This window comes from Trachinotus anak, unplaced genomic scaffold, assembly GCF_046630095.1.
Source record: "Trachinotus anak isolate AG129_WGS33_773 ecotype Australia unplaced genomic scaffold, CSIRO_AGI_Tana_v1 ptg000012l, whole genome shotgun sequence".
NCBI classification, from domain to species: Eukaryota; Metazoa; Chordata; class Actinopteri; order Carangiformes; family Carangidae; genus Trachinotus; species Trachinotus anak.
In genome coordinates, this window is record NW_027273863.1 from 23,393,367 (window position 1) to 23,419,052 (window position 25,686).

General features: G+C 42.4%; 2 protein-coding genes across 18 annotated transcripts in view; both read right to left on the reverse strand.

Annotated features, from left to right (window-relative positions):
* Window positions 1–18,502, reverse strand: part of LOC139628590 (band 4.1-like protein 3) — a 51,027-nt gene extending 32,525 nt beyond the window's left edge. For 3 of the 16 annotated variants that reach the window (XM_071490381.1, XM_071490382.1, XM_071490380.1), the window contains exons 1-2: window positions 8,573–8,734; window positions 308–480 (exon numbers count right to left, since the gene is read on the reverse strand). In XM_071490381.1, the coding sequence (XP_071346482.1) occupies window positions 308–469 (162 nt within the window). In that variant the 5' untranslated portion in view covers window positions 470–480; window positions 8,573–8,734. Of the gene's footprint in view, window positions 1–307; window positions 481–8,572; window positions 8,744–18,108 lie in introns of those variants that run through there. The other 13 variants (XM_071490391.1, XM_071490392.1, XM_071490384.1 and 10 more) reach the window with 12 other exon arrangements.
* A 1,508-nt stretch (window positions 18,503–20,010) lies between these two features.
* On the reverse strand, window positions 20,011–25,361 carry LOC139629638 (transmembrane protein 200C). 2 transcript variants are annotated; one of them, XM_071492381.1, is made up of 2 exons: window positions 25,154–25,361; window positions 20,011–22,269 (listed from the first exon to the last, which is right to left on the reverse strand). In XM_071492381.1, the coding sequence occupies exon 2, from the start codon at window positions 22,234–22,236 to the stop codon at window positions 20,671–20,673; it is 1,566 nt and encodes a 521-aa protein (XP_071348482.1). In that variant the 5' UTR covers window positions 22,237–22,269; window positions 25,154–25,361; the 3' UTR covers window positions 20,011–20,670. The 2 variants fall into 2 exon arrangements, with proteins under 2 accessions (XP_071348482.1, XP_071348483.1); XM_071492382.1 differs by lacking the exon at window positions 25,154–25,361 and adding an exon at window positions 24,812–24,971.
* Between the last annotated feature and the right edge of the window lie 325 nt (window positions 25,362–25,686).

Here is a 25,686-nt window from a genome sequence, read left to right on the forward strand (position 1 = left end):
TTTTTTCCCCCATGTTTGTTTCCATTTTTCACACAAAGATACAATTCATTCAGGAGAGGGATGAATAGTGCGTATTGTTTTTGTTTGTATTTTATTTTTTCCAGTGTTTACACCATGAAAATTCATCCTCCATCAAAAATACTAAAGAGCATTTTCCAAACTAAAATACGGGAAGGCGTGTTAAAGAGTGTATTATGCTGGATGATATTTCCCTGAATTCCAGATGTCCATGACAACTGTCTGGATAATTTTGAAGGCCCAGTTCACACAGGAAAGAAAGGGTGGATGTGGTGCTGGAGAGGCTGACCTGTTCTTTCCGGGCCGGGGTGCTGTGTCCAGCGGCGGCTGGAAACTGCTCCGGCTGGTTCTGAGGTGAGGCGGGTTCGGCTGCTGCAGCTTTCCCCTTCTCCGACTCTTTGTTCTCCTGCGGCTGCTTGGCCTCCGAGTCTGCGCCTGATTCAGTTGTCATGGTAAATCACACTGGAGTGGAGAGAGGGAGAGGATAAAGAGGAGAAATAGATGAGTCAGCTGACTTGCTATGAATTGATCTACAGTTGCTTTTTCTAGTCGTACGTACAAATGATGTAAATGCAGAGGTGTGGATATTGTCTGACAGTGGAATAAAAAGAGAAATTAACATAAGTGGCTTAGGTGCACTCTAGTCTCTTCTTTAATAATGTCAGTGGTGTCAGGGGCTGATAATGGAAAGTGCTTAGAGTGCTGGTTCTCTGACGCCCACTAATTCTAAGATATACGTTTTTTTCACATATACTCGGGGGCTGGATTAAATTGGTTCTAAAACAATTTCATCCAGAGCTGCAATTGAGGATTGTTTTCATTGCTGGTTAATCTGTTGATTACATTCTTGCGCTCTAGTTTCACCCTCTGGTAAAAGCATCTACACATTTAGAGGAACACATAATTAAAAAAAATAATAAAATTACGACTGATACTATTAGCTGATTAATTTTTTAATTAGATTAGACCAATCAGATGATTCAGAGGAAATGAAAGGACAGAATTTATCCACCTGTTAACAATTTGAAGTAATTTTTCAAGTGAAAATACAAAGCAGCTGTATATGGCAGCATCTCTAATGTGGAGATCTGTAACTGATCTTGTAACAGTAAAAACTGAATCCTTTTGTTACTTTAAATTTTAAGACTTAAATTTTTGATGATTATTTTCACTCTGGATTAATCTGCCGGTTAGTTTTTGATGAATTAATTAATGATTTAGTTTATAAAATATTAGAAAAGTGACAAATGTCCATTGCTGTTTCCTGAAGCCCAAAACGACGTCTTCAGGTGTCATCTTGCTTTGTCTTTGACCAAAAGTAAAAACCAAAATATGTTCAGTTTACAGGGAAAAAAAGGCTGCAAATCCTCACATTAGAGAAAAAGAGAATAATCTGAATTTGGCTTTTAAAAATTACCTAAACAATCAATGAAGAAAGAATCATGAAGGAAAATAAAGAGAACTGCAGGTTGTTCAGTGGTTCCCCCAGTTCCTCTGCAGAGTATTTACACACAAGCATCCAAACTATGTGCACAGCACCAGTACCCGTCTTTCATAACATGACCTTCTCCCTCTGTGAATAGCAGCACACCAACAGATGTGGTCCCAGGAGCCGAAAACTGGGTAATGAGGGGAAACATCTAATGGCCAGCTCTGCCAAACAGAAATGACAGATAGGACAGATCACACTGGGGGCCCCGTGCTGACCGTGCCACAGGCCCTGACGTTGGGATGTGGGGTTTGCAGGGTGTTTCGTGCAGGACAGCACACTGGGCCTCTGCAGAGGAGTCTGTGGTGCGTAGTACGGATGCCTGTCATTCTGCTGTTGACTTGCCTCTCCCTGAGCTCTATTTATAGGGCCGTGTTTACTCCGGGGTGGGATGATTCAGGGGAGGATCTGTGACTTGCAGCCGTGGCTGGGGACAGCAGCCTCTGGATCAACAAAGCCAACAGTGTGGGCTGAGGTGATCCCCAAACTTCTAGCATGTTGGTGAACAGCTGAAACAAGCCCAACGGAGAGCTGTGGCTCTCACAGACAAAAAGGAAAACACCAGGTATTGATTGTCTGTGAATGCAACAAGCTTTCTGGAGGGGGGGTCAACATAGTTTACAATCTGTAAGAAGAAAACTGTCTCAGTCAGAAGCTTAAACTGACACTGGCTTTTTCAAGAACTAAATCTGGCCCACATGCCTGACTCCTTGTGTCCCGCTGTGAGCAGCACTGGCAGACACATAGCTGGACCATTAACAGCTGGAGTCCATGCCCTCATCATGCCTCCATGTTGTTTGGTTCATCTTTCACCTTGAGACAGACACATTACTTGAAAATACTGAACAGAATTTAATGTTTTATAGTTTCTGAAAGGTGCAATTACTAGTGTGTAGACTTGGCAAACAAGAACAACAAAAAACCTCTTGATTCAATAGCATTAGGTTTGCCACATATTGTAATGCAGAATAATACAGTTCTTAAGTAGGAAATTGCTTTTCGAAAGCCAAAGGGGTTTTTTATATTTGCTAATGAGCAGTGGATTTGAATCCACATGGAATTACTTAAAGGATTACAATATAAAGTCACATCACGCTTTGCCAAGTAACAAAAAAAAACACGCCAGAATAGATGGTTGTTAGTTTGATTAATTAAATGGATCAGAATGATGTTGACTCAAAACAGTTGGGAGTCTTAAAGGTTTTTCAGTATTTCAGTAAGACATCGGGAGTGTCGGTTCGAAGCATCAAGGGTCACTGACCATGATGTGCTGATCAAACTCTTTCCAACATTCAATTCGTAACTTAAGGTGCTATAAAGTGGCTGTAAAGATTACCAGGTCTAGATTACAGGCCTGAGTAGTAGCAAAGTGAATCAAGGGATGTAGTCACAAGATCCAAACTCCAACCCTGACTTTTCCCTGACTGTTTCCCAATTCAAAAAAAAAAAAAAAGCCACTGAGCTAAAAACTCAACCAGAATCCTGTCAAAACCTCTCTGCTGTGACTTTATTGCACCGTGTGTGGTAAAGTTGAGGAGTGGTTCAGTAATCAGCTGACGAGTGATGGCTGCACAGCTAACCTTTGCTTCTCTTTACCCCCCCCCCCCCTTGCTATGAAACAGGAACTATGGTAGGAGGGGAAGAAAGGAACATCTTAGCACCATAGAAATGGAGGAAGAATACGTTCAGTCACTGGTGACAGGCACTCTTCACAGGGCCACACAACAGCCCACACAGTGGCCTTGTGTGTGACCCTCACCATGGACTGGCACATACATTATGCATTCAGAAAGCTGTATTCACAACTCATTTAGTGCCCTGCATTACTGCTGGTATACAGCACCATGAGCTGTTTGGCAGAGCTGGCCATTAGATGTTTCCCCTCATTACCCAGTTTTCGACCCAGATCGAAAATGGAAAATTTAATCAAAACTCATCCCTTATTAAATTAAATGTATGTTTCTTGCATCAGTAAATTAATAAAAGTGGAACTCAGCATTTAGAATGAAAGCTGCTATGACTGAAGGGAGAGAAGAAAGCTGAGAGAAGAAAGTTAATCTACAGAAAATGCTTTAAAAAAAAAACCAAACCACAACAGTGTGCACCTGATGTCAAAGGCGTCATCAAAAGCCGCTCTCACATTAGCTCTAGGAAAACAGCTTTTAGGTCAACTGTCACCTGATGTTTCTCTCTGTTATTTGCAGATAGAAACTGATGTTCTCAGTAAGGAGAGACAAGCAGACACCGTCTACCTACTGGACTCCCTCCAGAAACAAACCAACTGATCGAATCAGGAGTTAAATCACATTCAGACATAATGCAAAGGGAACCCATCGCAGTGGATGTTGACGTCAACGCTAAAAGCTCAGCAGAGGCTTATCAGTATGTAGCTACATTACATAATTGATCACTGACACTAAATGCTGTGGTGCTGCCCCACAGATGCAAATCTCCATTTTAAAATGGTCCATTTGTGATTGTGATGCCTGCTGTTGGAGAGCGGCCTGTGGACATGGAGTCACACTCACACACACACACACACACACACACGGGAGGATGAGGGCCTGCCATCTGTGCTGAGTGCTATTAGCCAGAGTACACAGCTGGGTCCATCCCCGCCACCCCTGCCCCCGCACCCATTACCCACCCTGGGGGCTTATGGAGGTTACATGGAGAGGAATGGTTGGCGTTTTTTGACACGTCAAGACCCATCCCGAGCAGGCCTGCTGTATATGATGCGACCCCTCTTACATGGCTGTGGGGCTGACAGCTGTCACACAGAAACCCAGCTTCTGTAACAGGATACCATGTAGCTGGTCAGGCCACTCAAATGAGACACCTCTGCTGTGTGGTTACAGATCCCCTAAGTGTTTTTATCTGTCCGGACTTCAGGACCAAACTAAATTATTGATATGTTTTGTCATAAATGTGTTGTCCCCTCATAATCAAACAATGTCCTTCATTTTTCTTATTGTCGTTTTACATTTACAGTAGATTTGAGGCGTTGAATGAACACCGTTAACCGCAGTAACTTATAATAGATGCAACATTATATTCAGCTCTGCATGCGTAGAGTGGCACCGTTTGTGGCAGCTACTGGTTAGAGGTTGTACTGTCACAAGAACAGTACCTGGCATTAGATTTTCGAGAAGACACTCTTGATACTTTTTTTATATAAATCCTAAATTTTTGTTGATAAGTCAATTTATCAGCATCAATAATGACAACTGAACAATTGTTTTAAGTCTTTTCCAAGAAAAGTTGTCATTGTTTTCATGGTTCCAGCTTCTTTAATGTGAGGATTTCCTTCTGTTCTTCATCTCACATCATTATAACTTTAATTTTTGGGGATTTGGACTGTTAGATTTGGATCTGAAAACACTGATAAGGCATGTTTCAGACATTTTTAAGACAAGTGTTATGAAACATATAAAAGCCAAACGACTAACTGATTAATCAAGAAAACTATTTCCATATTAAAATCAATAATAATAATAACAATAATAATAATAATCATCATCATCTTTAGTTGCTGCCCTGAAATTGTATAAACCTTTCAACACCTCTGTCAAACATGCTCTCCAGCGTCATCCCCAAAGAGCCCAGAGTTGAACAGTTAAAACAAGAAAAACTGGAATGGACAGAGCTAAAACGTAACTGTACTCGACAGCAGAATGGATGGCTTGACACTGACTCTGTGTTTACCTGATTGTCAGTCCACCTAAACTGGTATAACAAGCAACACGAGGAACTAATTGTTTACACGAGTGAGACTCTCGCTTTTTCAGCGAGAAACAGTAACAAATGTCCGACATTTAATTTGACATGAGGCATCTGCAAAATGTTCCTCAATAACATGTAGCACTTCACAGCTGAGGACAGTCAGTCCCGTCCATAACAATTCAAGATTTCAAACAACCCCGGTCTGTTTTCTAACGCCGTGTGTTCAGCCAGAACATTCTCCAGCTCTGGTAACGCACAAACTAAACATGGACTCCAGCATCAGTGACTCAGCAAAACATCAACACTGATGATTTGTGGCATTTCTTTTTGTATTTTGCATAAACACTCAGTTGACAATTTATTGGGAACCCCTGTCTAAAACTAATGCAGTCTAATACAACAGTTCTGCTACCTTATGAAGCTTGTAATGTTTTAGACAGATGTTGACGCAACTGTTTAGGGTGGGACTGTGTTGTTGAACTTAAAGTCATTATATCAACAGGTCATTTTGTCCACCCTATTTACATCATGGTGCATGATGAGCTAAATAACAGGAATATTTACCACAAACTACTTCCCCAAAATGATCACACAGTTTCAACACAAACTGATCAGTACAATCTTTATGAAAGCAGGGTTTCTTGTAGGACTGTTGTATTAAATTGCATTAGCTTTAGCCCAGTGTATCTAATAAACTGGCAACTTCTTGTATTAGCCATTTATATCATCCACTGCTAAAACTATGGAGGTTCTTTCATGAAAACAGTCTCATAACAGCTAAAACTAAAATGTATTAGCACATTTACTTGTTTTTAATGTAGCTACCTTTCATTCATTCAGTACTATCAATTGTCAAAAATTACCTCTGGACCAAAGCAGACTAGACTACGCAATCCAGACTAGAATTTAGGGAAGGACTGGTCACATGAAGGTGACTCCATGCAGAGAGCATTTTTGCTGAGGAGGCCATAAATCCTGTCAGCTAGCCGTGTTTACATTCTTAGCATTACTGTCTCTAGCAGTGAGACACTCAGGGATACAACAGACAGACCAGCTAACTTACTGTCACCTCAACTCCACTGCTCCTCATTGTGCGACACGATTGTGTGTCTTTGTTGCCGTGCTGTCATTTTAGGCCACGGTGGATTCCCTTGAAACCCTGGAACAAACATCACCGATGTGGCTGGAAAAGGAAAAGTGATTCCTGGTATACATGTTTGTGTAGAGTTAGCACTCAATCCAGCTGCACTGCTCCTTTGACAAAGGGAAAATCCCTTATTAATGGAAAAGATTAGAACTAAATCTTGGTAGCTTGATGAGAAGCTAATAACGTCTTACAGGAGCAACTGTGACTGGCCAGTAGGGATTAAGCATTTTATGAGATTAGCTATAGGTAATCAGTAAATCAGCTGCAACTTGATTACCAATAACGTCTGCAGGGAATGCATAAATAAGGGTCAAAGCAGTTTATATTTTATAAGTGAAGCTCCAAAACATATCTTAATGTTGAGAGGTGCTGTCAATGGCTTCTGTGAGCCAGACTCACATTACAGCCAGGCAGCAGTGCAGATATATTCCCCTGTTGTTTAGATATTCCCTAAAGTTTTTGAGCGAGCCTCGCCCTTCTAACCAATCCGAGAAGGCTAAAATTGAGGCTGGGAGCTCACAGGCTTCTGGTATGATACTCCTCTTGCACCGAGGCTTTCAAGCTAGTATTAGCTGCTGGAAGGGGTCTCTATGTCTGACTGATGGGCTAGCAAGCTCCCAGTTACCTCCATTAGCCAAGACGGCAAACACAGTGAGGATGTAGGAGAAGGGCTGGGTGGAGCAGGGAGAGGGAGGGGCAGGAGGAGCTGCTCTGATGATTCTCCTCTCAGTTAATAGTTTTTTCTTCACTAAGTTGGAAAAACTCTAAAACACATGTCATGCATATCCTGAAGCTTGAGTTGATGTCATCAAGTTGCTTGTCTTGTACAACCAAAAATATCCAGTTTACAATTTCTATAGACTTGAAAAGCAGCCAATCCTCACATTTGAGAAGCTGGAGAACTATTAAAAAAAATAATATTTTGTTCTATTGGGGCCTGTGTAACTCTACAATGAGCAGTCACAGTTTGAGCGGATGACATATTGTTTTTATGGCATTTTTAGCTAAAATATGTGTCACCCTTGTTGACCTTTTGCAGATAGAAGAGGCTGTTGCTACTATATTAGCCTGTATATGACTCAATATTGTCTCTGCAGCGTTCAACAAAGTTTACAGTGAACTAATCATATATTTAGGGTGTGTCCTTGTATACATCAAGCGTCTAAGAATATGTAAGTTGAGATTTTGGGGTGTAAGAACAGATCATGCAAAGCTACAGTATTTCTTCTCATATTAGGTGTTGCCAATAGATCTTCCTATTTCATATTAAAAGATGTGAGTATTTATTTTTGCAGAGGTGGGATAGAAAGACAACTATCGACACTGAAGACAAGCTGAAGTAAAGACAGGTTGCACTCAAAAGGTGCCCCCCCAATGAATAAACTGTGAAGCCCTGCAAGCAAGGCCCACGGTGTTGCTGCCTTCCAATGCTACTGCAACAACAGCTTACTGTGCATCTTAATTAAATTGTCAAGTCAGACTCCAGCCATTGCAAACCGAGGATGTGAGGATGCTAAAAGCAGATCCAGACCCGTGTCACCCAGCCCCTTAACCACGCCTACCGCACTGCAGATCAAAAACACCCAACTATGTCGCCTGAAGACCCGACAATGTGCCGATTTCACCCCGTGAATCGTCCTCAATCGTTGCCGTGTGTGCCAGTGACTCAGCGCTGCCCTTCCCCGACGTAAAAACAGCTGGATTAAAGCTTGGAAAAGCATCTCTACCGCGTCGGCCCCCCCCCCCCCCCCGCATTTTCCACTTTCTGCCTCGAAACTAGAGCATGTTAGCTTACTGTACCTTGAGCCGTTAGTTTCTTTGCAATATCAGTGCAAGCTTTGGCTCTTAGCTGCTGGATCCCATTCAGCAAAAAGAAATGCAGAATAAAAACATCCACATGTCGCGACAGTGTTGCGCACCGAAAGGCTACAAATGCAAAACCTCAGCGGGATCCATAAGGTTGACCACGGTTAGCCACGTCCCCCCCCCGACTTTTCCGCCTGAGTGGATCCAAGCATTAGTGTATCCTTAATGTTAATTATCTGTCAGCGGTGTTGTGGTCTGAGGAGGCCAATTGTGGCAAAAGACAAGCGATAAAACGGGGAATACTACAAACCGGGAAGCAAGCACCCCCACTGAGAAAGCCCCGGTGTTACAGAAGCGAAGAAAAGCAGTAAAAAAAGGAGGTTTATTACCAGGTACACCGTCTCCGTTCAGCTGGGTATGCGACTTGCATTCGTAGTGGGCTTGTTTCCTGACAGCGGTGCTACTCTGCTGCAGTTCCCCTCTCCACCAGCCTATCAGACTCCACTATGCAGCCGAGAGTAGAATTGTGGGATATCAGCACAGCCGGGGCATTATTTTAACAGCACACCCTCCCCATCCCTCACACACACACACACACACACACAGCATGGCAATTAATGACACAAGGTTTGTTGTTTTTCCTGAAGAAAGCCAGTGCGAGTAATGTCTATTTAAGGAAATGTGATTAAATGAAACGGAATCAGCGGTGGAATGTAACAAAGTACAATTACTTCAATTCTGTATTTGGAAACTGTACTTAAAAATAAATAAATACATAAAAATTAGACAGCCTACTTGTTCTTTAAAATTAACTTCGTGCAAACAGCTGTGCCCAGGCCCACACTGCTGCTGAAGCTGATTTATCAATTACTGGAAAGGCAAATAATAATTTTAGTAATCCATGAATTGAAACATTTCCTGGTTCCAGCTTCTCATCTGTGAGGATTTGTTGCTATTTTCAGCTTTTGGACAGCTGGTTGGACAAAACATGCATTTTGAAGACATCACCATGTGCTTTAAAAAAAAAAACATTTGTACATAATTTGATTGAAAACTAATTAAGAAGTCAATCTTCCTTTCTCTCCAGGGCTTTGAGAAATTGTTAGCCAACTTAAACACATCAAAATTAAACATCCCTTTTCAAGTTCTGATCATCTTCACAGCAGAACTTTTCAGAATTACTGAATGGGAAATTGACCATTTACATGACAAAAGAAAAAGGGACTCAAATCACCCAGTTCACACACTTTGAGGAAGAGTACCAGCTCTCAGCTGTTTATGTTTTTACTTCTCTTTTTTAAATGCATTTCAGTAATGTAATTGTTTTTACTTCCCTGCATTTGTTTGACAGCTGTAGCAACTTTGCAGATGGAGATTTTACATCTAAAACCTGTGGTGACTTTGCAAAATATGATGCAATGTTATAGATTTAGTATTTACAGCAGTTAAAGTTAGCTTGCCCTTTACAAGCCCCACTGTTTCTGTGTTACAGCAGCAGTGTAGTAATGTAATATAACACTGTCGGAAACCCTTCTGCTGCATAATGAGCAATTTTACTTTTGATTCTTTAAATATGTTTCACTGTTCATACTTTAACTTTAGCATTTTTGCATTATCATATTGCTACTTTTCCTGGAGTAAAGGATCTGAATACTACTTCCATCACTGTTCTGAATACAATACAAAACAGTTGAACTGTGGCTACTGAATTTCAAGCAGACTTCTCAAAGACTTCCTTACTCTTCAACCCAGTCTAGAGCACTTTATGATTTTCTCCAAATTGGAAAATATAATCCAGGACATATTAAAAGAAGTCAATAGGAAGTAACATGGACACACACACACACACACACACACACACACACACACACACACACACACACACACATACGTATATGTTCGTGTACACAAACACAGGCATAAAAGCAAGTTTTAAATTAGTGTCTGGGTTGTTCCCTCCAGGGATTTGTGGGTTTTGCCTCCCGCCTCCCAGCGGGAACTTGACCCAACTCGGTCACCCATTTGACTTTTATTTCATCTAATTGCTCTCATACTCTCAGTAGTAGGCTACACCACATGCCAACACTTACTGTACACTATGCAAATACAAAACACGCAGTTATGCACGTTACGTCTACAGAGGATTTTCTGCTGCAGTCGCACATGGATTCCCTAAATAGTGAGGGAGACATGGCAGGAATGCTTTACAGACAGCACAGGGTAAATGTAATAACACACACAGTGCAGCTCTTATGTACAGCAGCCAGACAGCTGGCTCCTCGTTCAGCCGTTAGCTAATTGTAGCGCAGCTCGTAAAACAAACTCAATGACAACGACAATGAATGTTTTACACTGAAGACATGTAATTCACATTAGAATAAGAGGTGATTCAGCTGCTTCACATGCAAGTTTAAATTCCTAAACACCAACCTTACAAACAGCCAGCAATAAGGAGAGAGAGAGAGAGAGAGGGAGAGAGAGGTTTAGAGCTACAGTTGGCTGACAATAGATGTAACTAAATATTCCTGTAACCTTCAATGCTTGGAGGAGAAATAATGGCTGAGGGAGGCTGCTAAAAGGACACTTTCTTCACTGTGCTCTCATACACTGCAATAACTTACTGAGCTGTCAGCCCGAGCCTTAATGTGATACCTCCATTAACCATAAAAAAGTCCAAGTCCACGTGTGACATTTACACAGTTGGCAATAATGATTCAGTGTTGTGTGGCTTTTTAACGTGACTGTAATTCTTTCATTTCTCCAGAGTTACATGCTTTCACTTCCCCCATCATTTCTTGTTTTTAAAGCAGGACCATTATTGTAATGATAGACTTCAGTGAGTCCAAAAAAATGTCATGTACATGACCACAGTGAGGCTCTGTGAGAAGATATACCATTGAAAAGGCAGTTACAACTACCCAGTATGTCTGTTCTCTGCTCAGCCAAACAATAGTTATCTACATTTAGAGCAGGTGGAGTCTGGCACAGTACAGTCATGAAGCCAACTGATCGTCTCAGACATTGCTCATCAGGGCCTGTCTGGCCAGTGGGTGGTGACTGTGCGCCTGTAATGCAATAAACAGTCTTAAATTAGACGTCAGGGGTTATATAGTAGTTTCTCTGCAAAGGAAATATCAGTTCCTACGTGTTTGTATTGTTAAAAAATGGCAGATTACAATGAGTTAAGATTTATAATTTCTTCCTTTTTTTGTTATATGTTCTGACTTTTACATCGAGTCAGGACAATTTCATCTTAAAAGCATGTCTTTACAGAACAAATGTGCTATACCTGATTCTAATGAAAACTGAATGCAATAGTATAGGCCAACCAAAACAGCATGGCAGAGTCAAGTGCATTTTATACTATCAACCTTTATCCCCATTTGAGAATAAGAACCAACTCCCAAGAGATTAAGAAAGTCAGTGTACTCTGCAATTTGGAAAGTCCACATGGGCTCAAATCTTGGGCCGGTTGAAGATGTCTGAACAGGGTCCAGCAGAACTCTGTGCACTTGGGCAGATGACGAGGTGAATGTCATGCAGAGACACATGGACACTTCCAAGCATAACCATGAACTGGTATTAATGTGTCTTTTCCCTTTAAAGCAAAAAAGTCATTTCTGACCTCTAGGAGGCAAAAGATCCACAAATAAACTGAGCTAATAGGACAGTTTTTTATTTGATTGTCAAAGCCATCATCGGGCCTTTCAGGTTTTTATGGCTATTGATTTTCCAAACAGCTTCCTATTTACTTAGTGCAAACAGAACAACACAGGCATCTGCTGGAAGTCCTTTTTGTCCACCTGTTAAATTTAGGTTGAACATTCACTTGTGTTTTTTCCCTGTCTGGTTTCGTGAGAAAAATATTTCACTCTTTGATTTGTCCGCTTTCCAACTTTCTACTCTCAACTCTAATCGATTTTGCTGCGGTGTACAGTTGCCTTGTGTGACCTCCTGTGCTGGGAAGCTGGTTCTTACAGTTTTAAATTTTACACTTTTATATTTCTTAGCATTGGTTTGGTTTTGTCAGTCTGGAGAATCAACACAGTGATTCACACTGCAAAAAGCTGCTGCAAAGTGTTGATTCTCAGTGGCACTGGTAGTACAAACAAAGCTTTCACTAAACCAAAAGACATTAGATTTAACAATAATAATAATACATTTTATTTATAGGCGCCTTCCAAGGCACTCAGAACAATATTAATAAATTAAAAAATTAGTTATTATAAGCAAAGACGGTATGAGAAGTAGAGGTTAATATAAAACAGGCAGCACAGTCCTCAGAGTTTAACTGCTGACCAGTTTTATTCTGTCTAATGCAAGTAAAAGGTTTTTTTTTTTTTTTTTTTATCCTTGTCAGTTCATGTAATATGTTGACTAATTACATCACTATTAGGAAAAAGGGTTCCATTGCACAGGCAGTAATGTTTAGATCTTAATATCTCCCACTCGACTGACAAGTTTAGATGAATTGGAAAAACAGATTACCGATGCTTTAGGAAAATGTTTGCAAAACTAAAATATCTGACTTCTACAGAGATACCGGACGTTCTGAATTTCTATTGTCTAAAAGTTTTCACTGTCTGTACGTAAAGTGACTTGCAGATAAGTGTGAGTGCAGATCTATGACTCCTCAGAGCGTCCAGAACAGCCCGTGGTTGGCAGAATGATTAAAACCACCCGAGACAAACAACATGTGATCTCTGGACTCTACTTAGCTTATGTGGCTGCTTAAGTCTTCACTTTTTTCTGCTGTGTACTGACTCTTACTTCCTGTGCAGCTCATCTGCTCCGAAGCCCAACCATGAACTTCATTAACCTTGAGTTCACCACCTTTGCTCACAATTTTAACAAGTATTAGCATAACTGGGGAACATAAGGTTATATTTTCCTTCTCACACAACATTAACAAGCTTCTTTTATTTTATTTTTTAATTTTAGCCCCAGGTTGTGGAAAAACAACCTGGGGCTATAAACAGCTAAACCTGGTGAGTATGAATATGTGCATTTGCCAAGTCTCTAAAACCAGTAACCTTATGTACCTCATCACAGCAATCCAATTTCCAGTGCTGCAGTCAGAACAAGCAAGCTGGCACTTCATCAATACATAATTACATTGCAGCACATCCCTTACAATACATGGCAAATCACCCATGTGATCTAATTAAAATAACATAAAAAAACAAGTCCTGACCAGCATTCCCTGCTACCCCCTGGGCCTACGGGGAAATAATTGCTGATGTAAAAGGATCTTTGCCCAAACATAGAGTCACATTTCCCTTTTATCTTCAGGCTTTCACACACAGAGCCACTATGATCAGGGAGTTTACAACACTGGATCATATGTACCACATTTATGAAGTCATCTCTAGTTAAAGCACTTCCAGGTTGATGTTTCCATCTAAAAACGCTGAGTCTTTTTGGTTATTATTGTACCCTCTTTGCAGTGCATTGGCTCTAACTCTGTTCTGTTCTTCACCTCTGACTAACCAAGGCTACTATTCCCTGCTGTCCAGCTCCGCTCAGCTGTGGCTGCCTTCGCTCCCAAAGGGCTGCAGGTCAGCAAGCACACATACCAAGTTAGTGTCTGATTCAGACACCCCAGACTGGGCTAAAGCTCCCAAATCAACACCCTACCTTCTCATCACACTACATCTCCTGTTAGAAACCCTCATTCTTCTCGGTGTGAAAAGATATTTGGACAAAGTGATGAGGACCACTCCTTCCTTGTTTTTTTGCTTATAAGAAGCACATCTTATCTTGAGGAATCATAAATGCAGTCTGTGTTTCTAACCTTTGGAAAGTGGCAGGCTAATGATTGTGTCTTTCAAATAACTGCAGACAAGGATGTTTTAGAGGACACCTGGTTGAAAAGAAAACTCTTCCCTTTTAGGGTTTTCTGCGGGTATTAATATTTCAGCTTTGGGAGAAAAATTAAATATAGCCTGATGACCAAGCAGCTGCGTGTGAAGCGGCTGAGGTAGTGACATCACTTCATTGATTTCATATTGACCTGTATAGTCCAAGGCACTGGATCATGTCTCCTTTCTTGTAAATCCAAAAGAACATATTATGATGAATGATGTTAAAACAAGGTTACGAGACAAGACAAGGGGAAAAAATATATAATCCTTAAATCTGCTGTATGCAATTGTTAGATTTTCTTTGTTTAGTTGGTAATAAGACACATGGTAGGTTGGATACAGTTAAGTGTCTGAATGTTGATAGCAATACCCTGTGGAAATACACTGGAAGCAGTTTAACACAGCGTTTGGCACCCACACAAAAAAAGTTCCTGCACAATAGCACATTTGAAGAGGACTTTGCATGGAGCCCAGTTTGAGACTAACCCCAACTCCTCACTATAAATACCATGTGACAGTCAAGGTGCCACGCCGGGAGGTGAAGCTTTATAAGGCAAAGGCAGTCCCATACCTCTCTCAAGTGATCAGGAATCACTCGGAGATAACAAGGCTCCCAACAAGCTTATCTATCCACTCAACAAGATTGAGTCATACGCGTTATCTCCTCCAGCCCCCGAAGGCTTCGGTGATCACAAGCAGCCCAACGCTCACGTGTCGAGTTCAGCTCACGTCAACTGACTGTGAACCACTGTACTCCCGAGGGTAAAAGAAATCTGTGTTGATGCCTCAGGCTTAAGCTCTTCATGTAACAGTAAGAATAACAATCAAGGAGGCGGCTACTGTGAGACTGCAATGGAATGGATTCAAGTTCAGAAATTCTCTCTAAGGCAACAACTCTCCATCGTCTTCATTATCAGTGAATCTTCGGATTATTTCATTATTTGTTTAACTGCTTAGTATCGGAAATAAAAAAGTATATAACAATATCACAATTTAATATCTCCAAGCTGAAAATAGTCGCAGATCTGTTGATCAACTTCGCTCTAATTTTCTCAATTTAATCAAATGAAATAGATTAGCTCCAGACATTAGGATGTGAACATGGTGTCTGACAGAGATCAGGATGTTTGGTTGTAACTGTGTCCCAGGAGGTTTTATATGCATAAAATAATAATATTTTTCTTGCCTAAAAATATCAAAGTTTCACTTTCTCAGATCTGAATATTTAATACTTTTGTAATTTTTTTTCTTTTTTTCCTGACATTTTATAGACAAAATAAATATTTTATTTTCCTATAAGTACAACAGTTTGCAAAATGAGATTCTGCTTTCTAAGAAATTGATAAATGCGATTTAAGCAAAAATAATTATATTAAAAAAATACTAAATTTTGTGTTTATTGTGAAAAGGCAGACATTCTTTGCTGAGGAGCTCAAAAAAGTAATATCTTATTCTACTGTGAATTCAATGAATGCTCCACCTCCTAACATACCATGTGTGCACTGTGGGAAGGTTGTGGGTGTAACGTAATAACTCAAACACTTGGCTCAGCCCTTTTAATTCAAAGAATGACTGCAGATTTTACTTTACTCCAACCTTTGCATGTCTTATCACTAAATCGTGATAATGGCAGAGATCTTCAGACTTTCTTTTAACCTTTAACCCCTTATTTCTGACTCACTCACATGCATGCATGGCCCATCCATATACCTCATGTTGCCACACGCAGCGGGTAAAATAATGTCTTCTCCTGCAGTACAGTGCCAGTGCTATTGATCATGAACTAAACTGACAGTAATATTGATTCAAATTCCTGAGATGAATAGCGGGAGATAGTCGTTATCACTGGTAATATCACATCAAAACAACAGAGGGAAGTCTGCTCTGTAGAGCCCCTTAGATGTCTGCAGCAGGAGAAGCAACAGTTGTGAACGTGAATGACTCTTTCCTTGAGCCACAGAAATTAGATTTAATCTTGTTACGCCATGCTGTATGGGGTGAGGAATGTAAAAACATGCAGGGCCAGTTTCTCAGAGGAGATCCTTTTCTCTTTCTGAGCAAAGGTCATAGGGGTCACAAGATGACCCCCCTGCAGGCCATTCAATCCTAACCTCTAAACCACTTCTACAGACTCTACACCTGATCAACCCTACAGTTTTTGTACATATCCCACATTCCACTCAAAGTCAGAATTTGGAAATTCCCCTCTGCTTGCCCATAATTACAACCTTCCTGTGTTCCAGTGGCCCAGCTAGGAAAAACCAGGCAAGAAACAAGGTCACCCACAAAATTTAAATTCACTCTCCCATGTTAAGAGTTGGTGTCACCTAATTTACAGCATATACTGTACGACAATGTTTACTATCTAGTCTGGAAGTGCAACTGCATTTTGAATTTAAAGCAATGAGATAATAACATTTGAACGGCGCAGCTTTCTAGTGAACGCTGCCAGTTTATGTGCTGTGAGACATCGTCTTGGAAGCCTCTTGTCTGGAAATAATGCCTGAGTTTCCTGAATGGAATTCCACTTTAAAAAAGGCCCTGAAAACCTTTTTTCCCCCCACAGTCAACTTCTTATTCTGAGTGAAAGGATCCTACATGATTCTGCCAAACTCTAAAACAGTTTTTGGTTCAGTCTCGCCGATCTAATAATGTAATATTTCTGGCCACTGCAGGCAGATGTTCTTTGTAGAAATTTAGTCAGACAGTTAGGAGCTAAAGAGCCAAACAATTCCCTCAGAGCTTTAAGAGAAGAGGCCACGAAACTCATCTCCAAATGATTGGCAACGTTGGCCCGTAACTGCCAGATGTGTAAATGAGCAACTGTCACATCAACTTAAGAGCCGATGATATGTCAGTGTTGTGTCTTATTTAAGGTTTAAGATTTGCAGGGGTTTTAAGGGGCTGTTGAACAGTCAGTTATACTGCAGGAGAAAACTAATGTTTTGACTTTGTTGCACGATGCAGCACATGAGCTTTGTTTGTTTGTGGCTCTGTCGGAGATTTGACTGTGCTGGGGTACAATTTCAAGGAGTAATCCAACGCTTTTCTTTCTGGGAATCGGCCGCCTTTGGTCCCGGCTCTCAGTGCAGGCAACTGTAAATTACATAAGACAACTATGGGATGACATAACACTAAATGCTGTGACATCTATCAAGTACATTTCACTCCTTAGGGTCTCAGCTAAACTCCCGGATCAGATCAGGAGGGCTGCAGATGGTCCATGAATGAACGAACAAACGAACATCGCACAGAGAAACGTGCAGGACTGAACATGTCTCCACCAGCTAATGAACATGACAAGACCCACGGACTTTGTCCCGGCCTTATCTCCCTGGTCCTGTACATTCACCTTCATCATTCAACCTCATAAACCGGATAAAACCACTGAGCTGGAAGAACAGCAATAATGAGCAATAATTCATCATAAAAATATACGTTTTAAACACTAGATATCAAATAAAACTTGATTACAGCCATATGGGCCTTTAGGGCGTGAGAGAATTACAAAATTGACCATGCAGGAAAAGCGTTGATGTATCTCTGCCGGTCTTAATGTGCAGTTCAGGGTCCATGAAAGAGAGATTTAAAACAAAGAGCTCTTCCCTCTTTGATTCATTCACATTTCTATTCTGGGGAGAACATAAACAGAAACACATGCTGTGACAACTTCCCATTTCCGAACTGCCTGCATGTGCCCAGCAAACCTTTGATCAGGTGTGTGTGTGTGTGTGTGTGTGTGTGTGTCAGAGAAAACAAGCTGTGCAGGCTCAGCAGTTATGAGGAGAACAGAGTTGAGAAACAGCCAAAGGAAAATGCTGATGAGGAGTCTGTGGACATGTCACCATGACACAAGACAATCAGAGGGTTAGTGAGAAATAATCAGTGGGTTAGTTTTGTCATTTTGACACCAGAAAAGGAAATAGTGGCCCTGCTGCTGATCACTCTACCAACCCTTAACCCTCAATCACATGCTGGCCGTATGTTTGGCCCTGTGGCCTCATTCAGACGAGTTTGATGTGTCGCACTTCCCGCCTTTGTGAATGAACGCATGTACTCACCATTTCACATTTCAGGTTGGCAGGAGCGCGTTGGAAAAGGCCCGTGGTCGCCACAGAAAAGAGAAACGAAACATGAGACAAAAACTGTTACAGAGCGAAAACACATTGTGTCACATTCTGGTTTACAGCCTCTGACAGTGGAGACAGCTCTGCCCAAACTGTGCACAACAAACTTCAGTCACTGCCCTGAGACAGAGCAAGTATGTAACCGCACAAACACAGCGGGACACTTTACCTGACTCGAACAAGCGGAGACAGAAAGTCCCTCAGCACCAGCTGAGACCTGAGTGTGTTACCGGACACCAGGAATCCCGACGCGGGGCTCGCCCGTTTGGAAAGGACCGGACACCTGTAAGCGCCTGCTTAGGCAAACCTCCCCAGAGCTGCCCCTGCGCTAACCCCGCCCCTCCCGCCTCCTAAACGGCCCCCAGCGTATTCATAAACGGGCACGCCCACGATCACCAGTCAACCGGCATTGACCCAGCGCCACCTGGTGGCAGCCTGCAGGGAGAGGTTTGATCATGATCTGACCACTAGAGGGCCACCTTAGATGCCTTTATGACATCTCTGCAAACCCAAAGGTCGGGGTCCATAGAAGGTGACATGGTTTTTTATTACAGAGTGACATAAATGTGAAAAATAGTGGCTGAAGAAATATCCAGAGCCCTTACTGCAAGTAAGAGTTGCACTATTAGAATATAAATATACACTAATACAAGATCCACTGTCATGTTACCTCAGTAAAAGTTTGTAGGTGTTGTCAGAAAAATAAGCTTCAAAGCATCAAACGTCTTCATTATGACCCCTGTGACTGTGATATTATTATAGGATTGGATTATTTTTTATTAGAGTATAAACAGCATTTTAATGTTGTAAACAATCGCAATGCAGCTAATTCAAGCCATTTATAGTCTATGCTGTTCATGTCTTATGCTATCTGGTACTTTAGCTCTGTAAAAATATAGAGCGTATATAATATGTGCTCATCTTAAAAATATATAACACAAAATAACTCGTAACTCACTACAGCTGTCAAATAATTAGTAAGTTAAAGATAGATATAGAGTTAAAAGTACAATATTATCATCAGAAACATGGAATTACTTAATGTAAAGTACCTGAGTAAATGTTCTTAGTTACTTTCCACCACTTGCTCAGTGTTTCTACTCCAGTTTTTGTAGCCACACTTGAAACCTCTCAAAGATCCTCAACGGTTCAGGTACCACATTCAGATAACCACTCTCTGAGGTAGAAAGCAGTGTCGAAAATATTTCTATATGTCATGAAAACATACATGAGTGTTAAACTAAAGGAACAAATAGAATAAATGAGTAGAAAAACATATGCAGACGTTTCCCCACAGGTAGGAGGAGGAGTATGAAAATGATAGGAATACTGTGCTACAACCTTTGAACACCTGCGGATGAACTGATGCTTTCCACCACCGTCATCAAAACACCATGAGGAGATATTAAGAAATTAAAGAGACTTTTGTGAAATCTCAGCCGAGGAGCAGTGAAGCTTTTCTAGAGGCTTGTGGTGACCAAACATCCTCACATCCTTTATATTTGTTTCCCCTTGTGTTTATTGACAGTCTGAATCAGCTGATAGGCCTCTGCTAATTCCCCCTTTAATAGCAAAGCCAGTTATTAAGAAGACTGTTACAAAGGTCGCTTATAGGTTATTGCTCTCAGTTCAGTTAACACAGATAATGTACCATCAATACCGGTGCAGTCTTCCCCAGTAATGAGAAATGCAAGAAAACAAAATCTATATCTATTGGTCCACCACACACTTTATCACACATAGTCCCATTGGTTTTAGATTTTCTTCTTAAATGCAGGTAAAAAATAATTATTTAATCTGATACCACACACGGACATTTACAAGACCCAGCAGGAGGTGTTACAGTCAAGTTTATTCAACCATGAATGTTTCATATAAACAAGTGTGCACATAGGGAAGACCTTGTCCTCAAGGTCCTGATCCTAAACCAAACGTCTACCTGAGATTCAAATCAGTTCACCTATTCACATGGTATTCACACAACAATGTAGAGAAATAAATCTAGACTATTTTCTGTTTTCTGTGGCATGTATTGATGCTACAGTACAACATGTCAGACAGAAGTTCTCAGTGACGGTTTTGGCAATTCTACAAGCTACAATATTTGCCTGTTTTATTTACTGTTTTACAAAAGAAAAGTTAAAACTCGTCAGATCAGATTTTCTTTTCTTATCTTTTTTCTTTTTTCTTTTTTTTTTTTTTACAAACCTTTACTAAATCTTCTTACAAGTCTTTAGTATTGCTCTTGCTACATTGAAAAAAATAGAAAAATTACATCTGAATATTGAGCTATGGATGTGGTATTTATAAAGAACCTTGCTCTTGAGTGTTCATGGCTATGTTTCAATAGTCCTTAGCTGCTTACTCTCCACATTTCCTTTCCTGTGTAATGGCCAGCTTCACATAAGCAGTCGGAGAAAACGGTACGAAGCAAAGAACAAGACATCAAAGAGTTTTAAGAGGCTCATCAACCAGAAAAAAAAAACCAAAATTAGTCTAATATTCTGCAGAGGTGCTGGGTGTCACCAGGTCATCCTCTCCCTGAGCTTCTTCCTCTGCTGCTGCTGCTGCTGCGCCTGTTGCTACTTCCCGTTCAGTGGCCACTAAAGAAGTGTCTGTGTCGGGGGCTTCGAAGGACTCGCCCCCCAGATCAGTCAGTTTGATGTAGCCCTTACTGTTGGTGCGCTCCAGACGGGGGCAGCTGAAGCGCCTGGCTCTGTCGCCTTGACTACACACAGACACAGACAGGCTGCAGCGTCGCGCAGACCTGGGCTGATCCGTGAGGGAGTTGAGCGACAGCCGTGACCCCATCGTCCTGGCAACAGGTGATGGAGGAAACAGCTGGGTCCACTGTGGTTGAGGCTGAGCCTGCGGTGCCCCCTGTTGGTCAGCTGTGTCTGTGGATATGTCCTCATGGCTCTGATGCTGTGGGGGAGGGTCTGACGTAGAGGCGTCTTTCTCCTTGGTGTCAGTCTCGTCAGTCTGGCTGCTGCTGGCCTGTCCTTCCTCAATAATGTTTGCAGCAGCAGCCTCAATTACGACCCCTTCCCCTGAGCGTCCCTCTGCCTCCGCTCTCTCAGACTCCTCCACCTCACAGTTGTTGAGTTTGATCACAGGGAGGGTGAAGGCGTTCACAGAGGAGGTGACGATGGAGGTGGTCTCCCACTGTCGGGGCTGTGGCGCCTGCTTGCTGCTATTGCTGTAGTCTTTATAGATGCTGTAGACAGTGTCTGTGAAGGTCTGGACATCTCTGGACCAGCTACGAGGCCTGCTGGCTAAAGATGGGTGTCTGAAGACCTCCTCGCCGCCTAACTCGCCCTGGAAACCCAGTCCAGTGGAGGGCCAGGAGCTGCGAGTAAGCATCCCACTCGGAGGGAAGGAGCCCGACGGGCCCTCAGCGCTCCTCGACTGAGTGTAGTTCACCAAACCGTTCAGAGGTGAGTACTCCTTCGACCGTATGCTGTGTAGATCTATCACTGTGGAGTAGATATCCCTCAGGTTGATGATCTTAGTTTTCTTGTCTCGGTTTTCATGGAGGACTGCATTGGCGCAGATGAAGAGGAAAATGCCGATTCCCATCACCAGCGGTCCGAAGACTTTCAGATTGTCTGAGTACAGGTAATTATCCAGGAAGTCACAGAGGAAGCCACAGTGAGGGGAGGGGTTGGGGGCGCTGCTGTTAGCATGGCTCTGGTTGAATACATTTCTCTGGCCGGAGGACGGCTTATCACGGGTCAAGTTTGAGGGAACAGGTGGACTTTTGGAGTAGCTCACCCTGTTGGCGTGGTATACCCCAGTTCTGCGGCGCTCCTGGTACCCGTGCTGGTTCTGGCTCGGCCAGTAGCCCAGTACGGCCATAGAAATCCCCACCATGAGAACTATAACTCCAACAGCGGCCACCAAACCGGCCGGGGAGCACAGATTGAGCTTCCCCTTCACCACCACCACATCGTTCTTCTTCTTTTTCTTGGATTTCCGCTTCCTTTTGTTTTCCGCTCGGTTTTTAGAGCGGAGGGAATCCTGGCGCCTGTTCATGCGCAGCAGGCCACCGGTGGCTATCATGGTGGTGATGGGACAGCAGGCTTGTCACTCAACCTGGTGGGACACAAATCAGAACAGAGAGAGTATTAAGTTAATGATATATATGATGAGCAGAAGGTTTGGCCACATAGAAACAGCCACAGAGAAAATATGTTCATTCCATGACAGATTACACATGTAATCCAGATTTATTATATGTACAAGGCTGGATTACCCACCACGCAAAGCTGGCGACTGACCCTTAGGGAACATGGCCCTACGATCACTCTGTGATTAAATTCAAATTGGTTACTAAAACACAACATTAACTAAAATGTTAGGGGTCTTAAGGTGTAACAATCAATCAAAAAACACTTTTATCAACCATCTTCTTACTATGAAGGATGGAGTCTAACATGAAAACACATTTCTACCAAAGTTAGTTTTGGTTATTTCACATGGGAGACTTCTGTATTTCCTGTTTTCTCTGTCTTCTTCTGACTATTTTTAAAGTGGTCAGGAAATCTAGTATCTCACATACTTCAGGAGTTTTTTTTTAAAACTTTGATATTGCTTATTTTAGTCAAGAATATTTAATGTTATAGAGAAATACTTAAAATTTGAAGATAAGTTTTCAGGGGCTTTAATAGGAATGTCGGGAAGGGGGGTTTTAATGGGTTCTTTTTCGCCCCAGGATCCACTAGTGGTTTATCTGGTCCTGTATCGGAGACTATCCGACAGGTAGAGCAAACGCCGCTTCTTTGCACAAATCCAGCTGAAGGCAGACACAATATTAGTCATCAGATGGACACTAAACCACCAGATAACATCCATCTGCTGCTGCTGCTGCTGCTGCTGAATCTATAAATACGATGATGTAAGCGAAACAGAGACAAATACCCAGGTTGACAGCAGGGAACAAGGAGTGCTATTTATCTACATTCAGCTGTGCCGGTGCGATATCAGCCTATGAAAATGTAATGTGTCCAGACAGGAGGCCAGCAGGCATGTTCTCTCCACCTCACCCTTGCCTCCTCACTCTCCCTCTCTTCCTGCTTCTCCTCTCTCCCACCAATGTCTCCTACCAGCGCTCTCCCTCCTGCCTTCCACCCAAATCCCTCTCAGCGTCAACCAACGCAGCTGCGCGTCAAGATGACAGCACCCCTCGCATGCAGCAACATCACCAAGGCAGACATGAGCTATTAGCCATTTGTTTACACACCGGCACAATCTCTGCCACGCAAGATGTTTGCATTTGTTTTTGCTTTGCTGATTACGCTGCAAAGACCAGTCAGTGGTGCGTGAGAGCAGGAGCTGTGGTCCAACAGCACTCATCATGATTACAGACATCTGCTGATGACTTTCAGCCACATGTGGTGAATAATAATCACAGGATAAGGCTGATGAATTAGACAGAGTCTGGCTTGATTGTGCTGGTAGCTATGTATTTAATTTGACTAATCACGCCTAATTGTGTATGACATAGGGCTCACAGGTTCATGAATAACTTATTCCACAAATTCCTTTCAGAGCAGCAATTAATAAGAGGTTTTCAAAGGTTGCTCTGGGTTGAAATAATGACGGTGAAGGTCCCTCGCAATCCCTTTATGATCCAAGTTATTACAAGCAGAAAGTGAGCCAGAACACGGAGCTCTGCACCTGAGCTTCTGCAAACAACACGCCGGTGCTCAGCTGCTGTTTATAGCGTCGTTCTCCGTGTATCACATCCAATAACCACTCAAATGCCTCCCGGGTGAGAGCAAGTCAACCTGCACTAAAGCTGATAAAGCGTAGGAGGACCTCTCCCTCTCTCTCTCTCTCTCTCTCTCTCTGTGTGTGTGTGTCTGGGAAGAGAAGGGCAGCGGTAACGTGGACCGGGAGTGGGTGTAGACAAGTCGGCTTGTGTCTCTGTCTGCGGTGCTGAACAGGAAGCTGCCAGCTCCTCGGGTTTTGTCTCCCATGAAAGCTGCACGTCTGGCAGGATGGAGAGGGAGGAGGAGGAGGAGGAGGAGGAAGGAGGGGCTGGTCGGTTGTGACCGCGCGCAGTCCGTCCGAGCTGCGGGGGCGCATATTTTTCGCGCAATGTTGCGTGAGTAATCGACTGTTGACATTACAGCGCATCTGTTTCCCTTCTGCTGGATAAAGCCCGTGAAGTATATATATATAAAAAGAAATGTATGAGGCGCCGTGGAGCCGGAGCTGCCCTGAAAATGTCCAGAGCCACAGCGACGCATCGCGCTCGAACACAAAGCAGAAACACTGTGGGGGGTTTTTTTTTTGGGCTCACAAGGTGCAGACAGATGACAAACATCCACACCTCTTCCACGGCCTGACGAAGCCCATGCTTTCACGACTACCACTACAACTCAGGGCTGTGTGGTAATCATTAAACCGCTGTATAAACGGGTCGCACTAACTTATTAGTAATGGCCGCATCACAGCCATAAAAAAGTTTAACTGGATAAAATAGAGCTGCGTCTAAAATATTGATGTGTTCTCATCCCACTGCCTTTTTCCACTTTATGCCCCTCACAGATGACGGATAAGAAACCGGATGTGTCAGACAAACCGAGATATCTCCAACAAATATGCAGCAAAATCCTCATTTTAGTCTCACCGGTAAAAGTGAAAGGGCTTGAGTGCGTATTGCTTCAAGTCCAACGCCTCCCTGACATCAAAACTCTTGTCCGTCGATTTACCCAGGATCGAAAACACTCTCCAACTAAACCGACCTGTCACAAAATGAAAAATGAAAGACTCCTCAAACCTCCTTTCACCTCGATCCTTGGAGTCTGCGAGGAATCAGACGCGACTATAAAAAGACACAAAAGAAGCTCGAATATTCAGCAGGAGGTGAAGGCGCAGGAGGAAGTGATGGTGGCACACGTACAAAATAAAATGACCGTAAAAACCAGCAGCAGCAGCAGCACAACAGCAGCGACAGCAGCGCATCTCTTACCAGAAACTGTGGCTTGACGATCGAGCATCTTCAGGGGCGCGCTCCCCGCTCAGCTCCGCATGTCGCGGTGCGCCACTGTGGCTCCAGGGCTGGAAGAGTGGCTTCCACTTCAGCGCGGATTCACGGTGGAGCGGCAGGGGCGGGCCGACTGCGCTTCCATTGGTGGCGATTATTGGGCAACGTGATAAACGAGAGCTGCTCAGGACATCCATCATACTGCACGTTATACTCCAAACACTTCCAGATGTTTGTTTTTCCAATCTATTTTCTCACCAAGTCACCAACTGCGCTTGATTGTTTATGTTATAGTATATGTCAGGTGTGTTTTTTTTTTTGTGTTTTTTTTTTTTGGCACAATGTCCAGGGAATTTTCATGCTAACAATGAAAAAATGCCAAACACAAGCTACTTATTTCCATGTGCACACCTGTGATAAATGGCCTAGAAAAATACAATGCATGGAAAAAAGAAAAAAAAATGCTGTTAAGGGTTTGAAATTGCACATAGTGTAAGGTGAAGTCAGAGAAAGGCAAA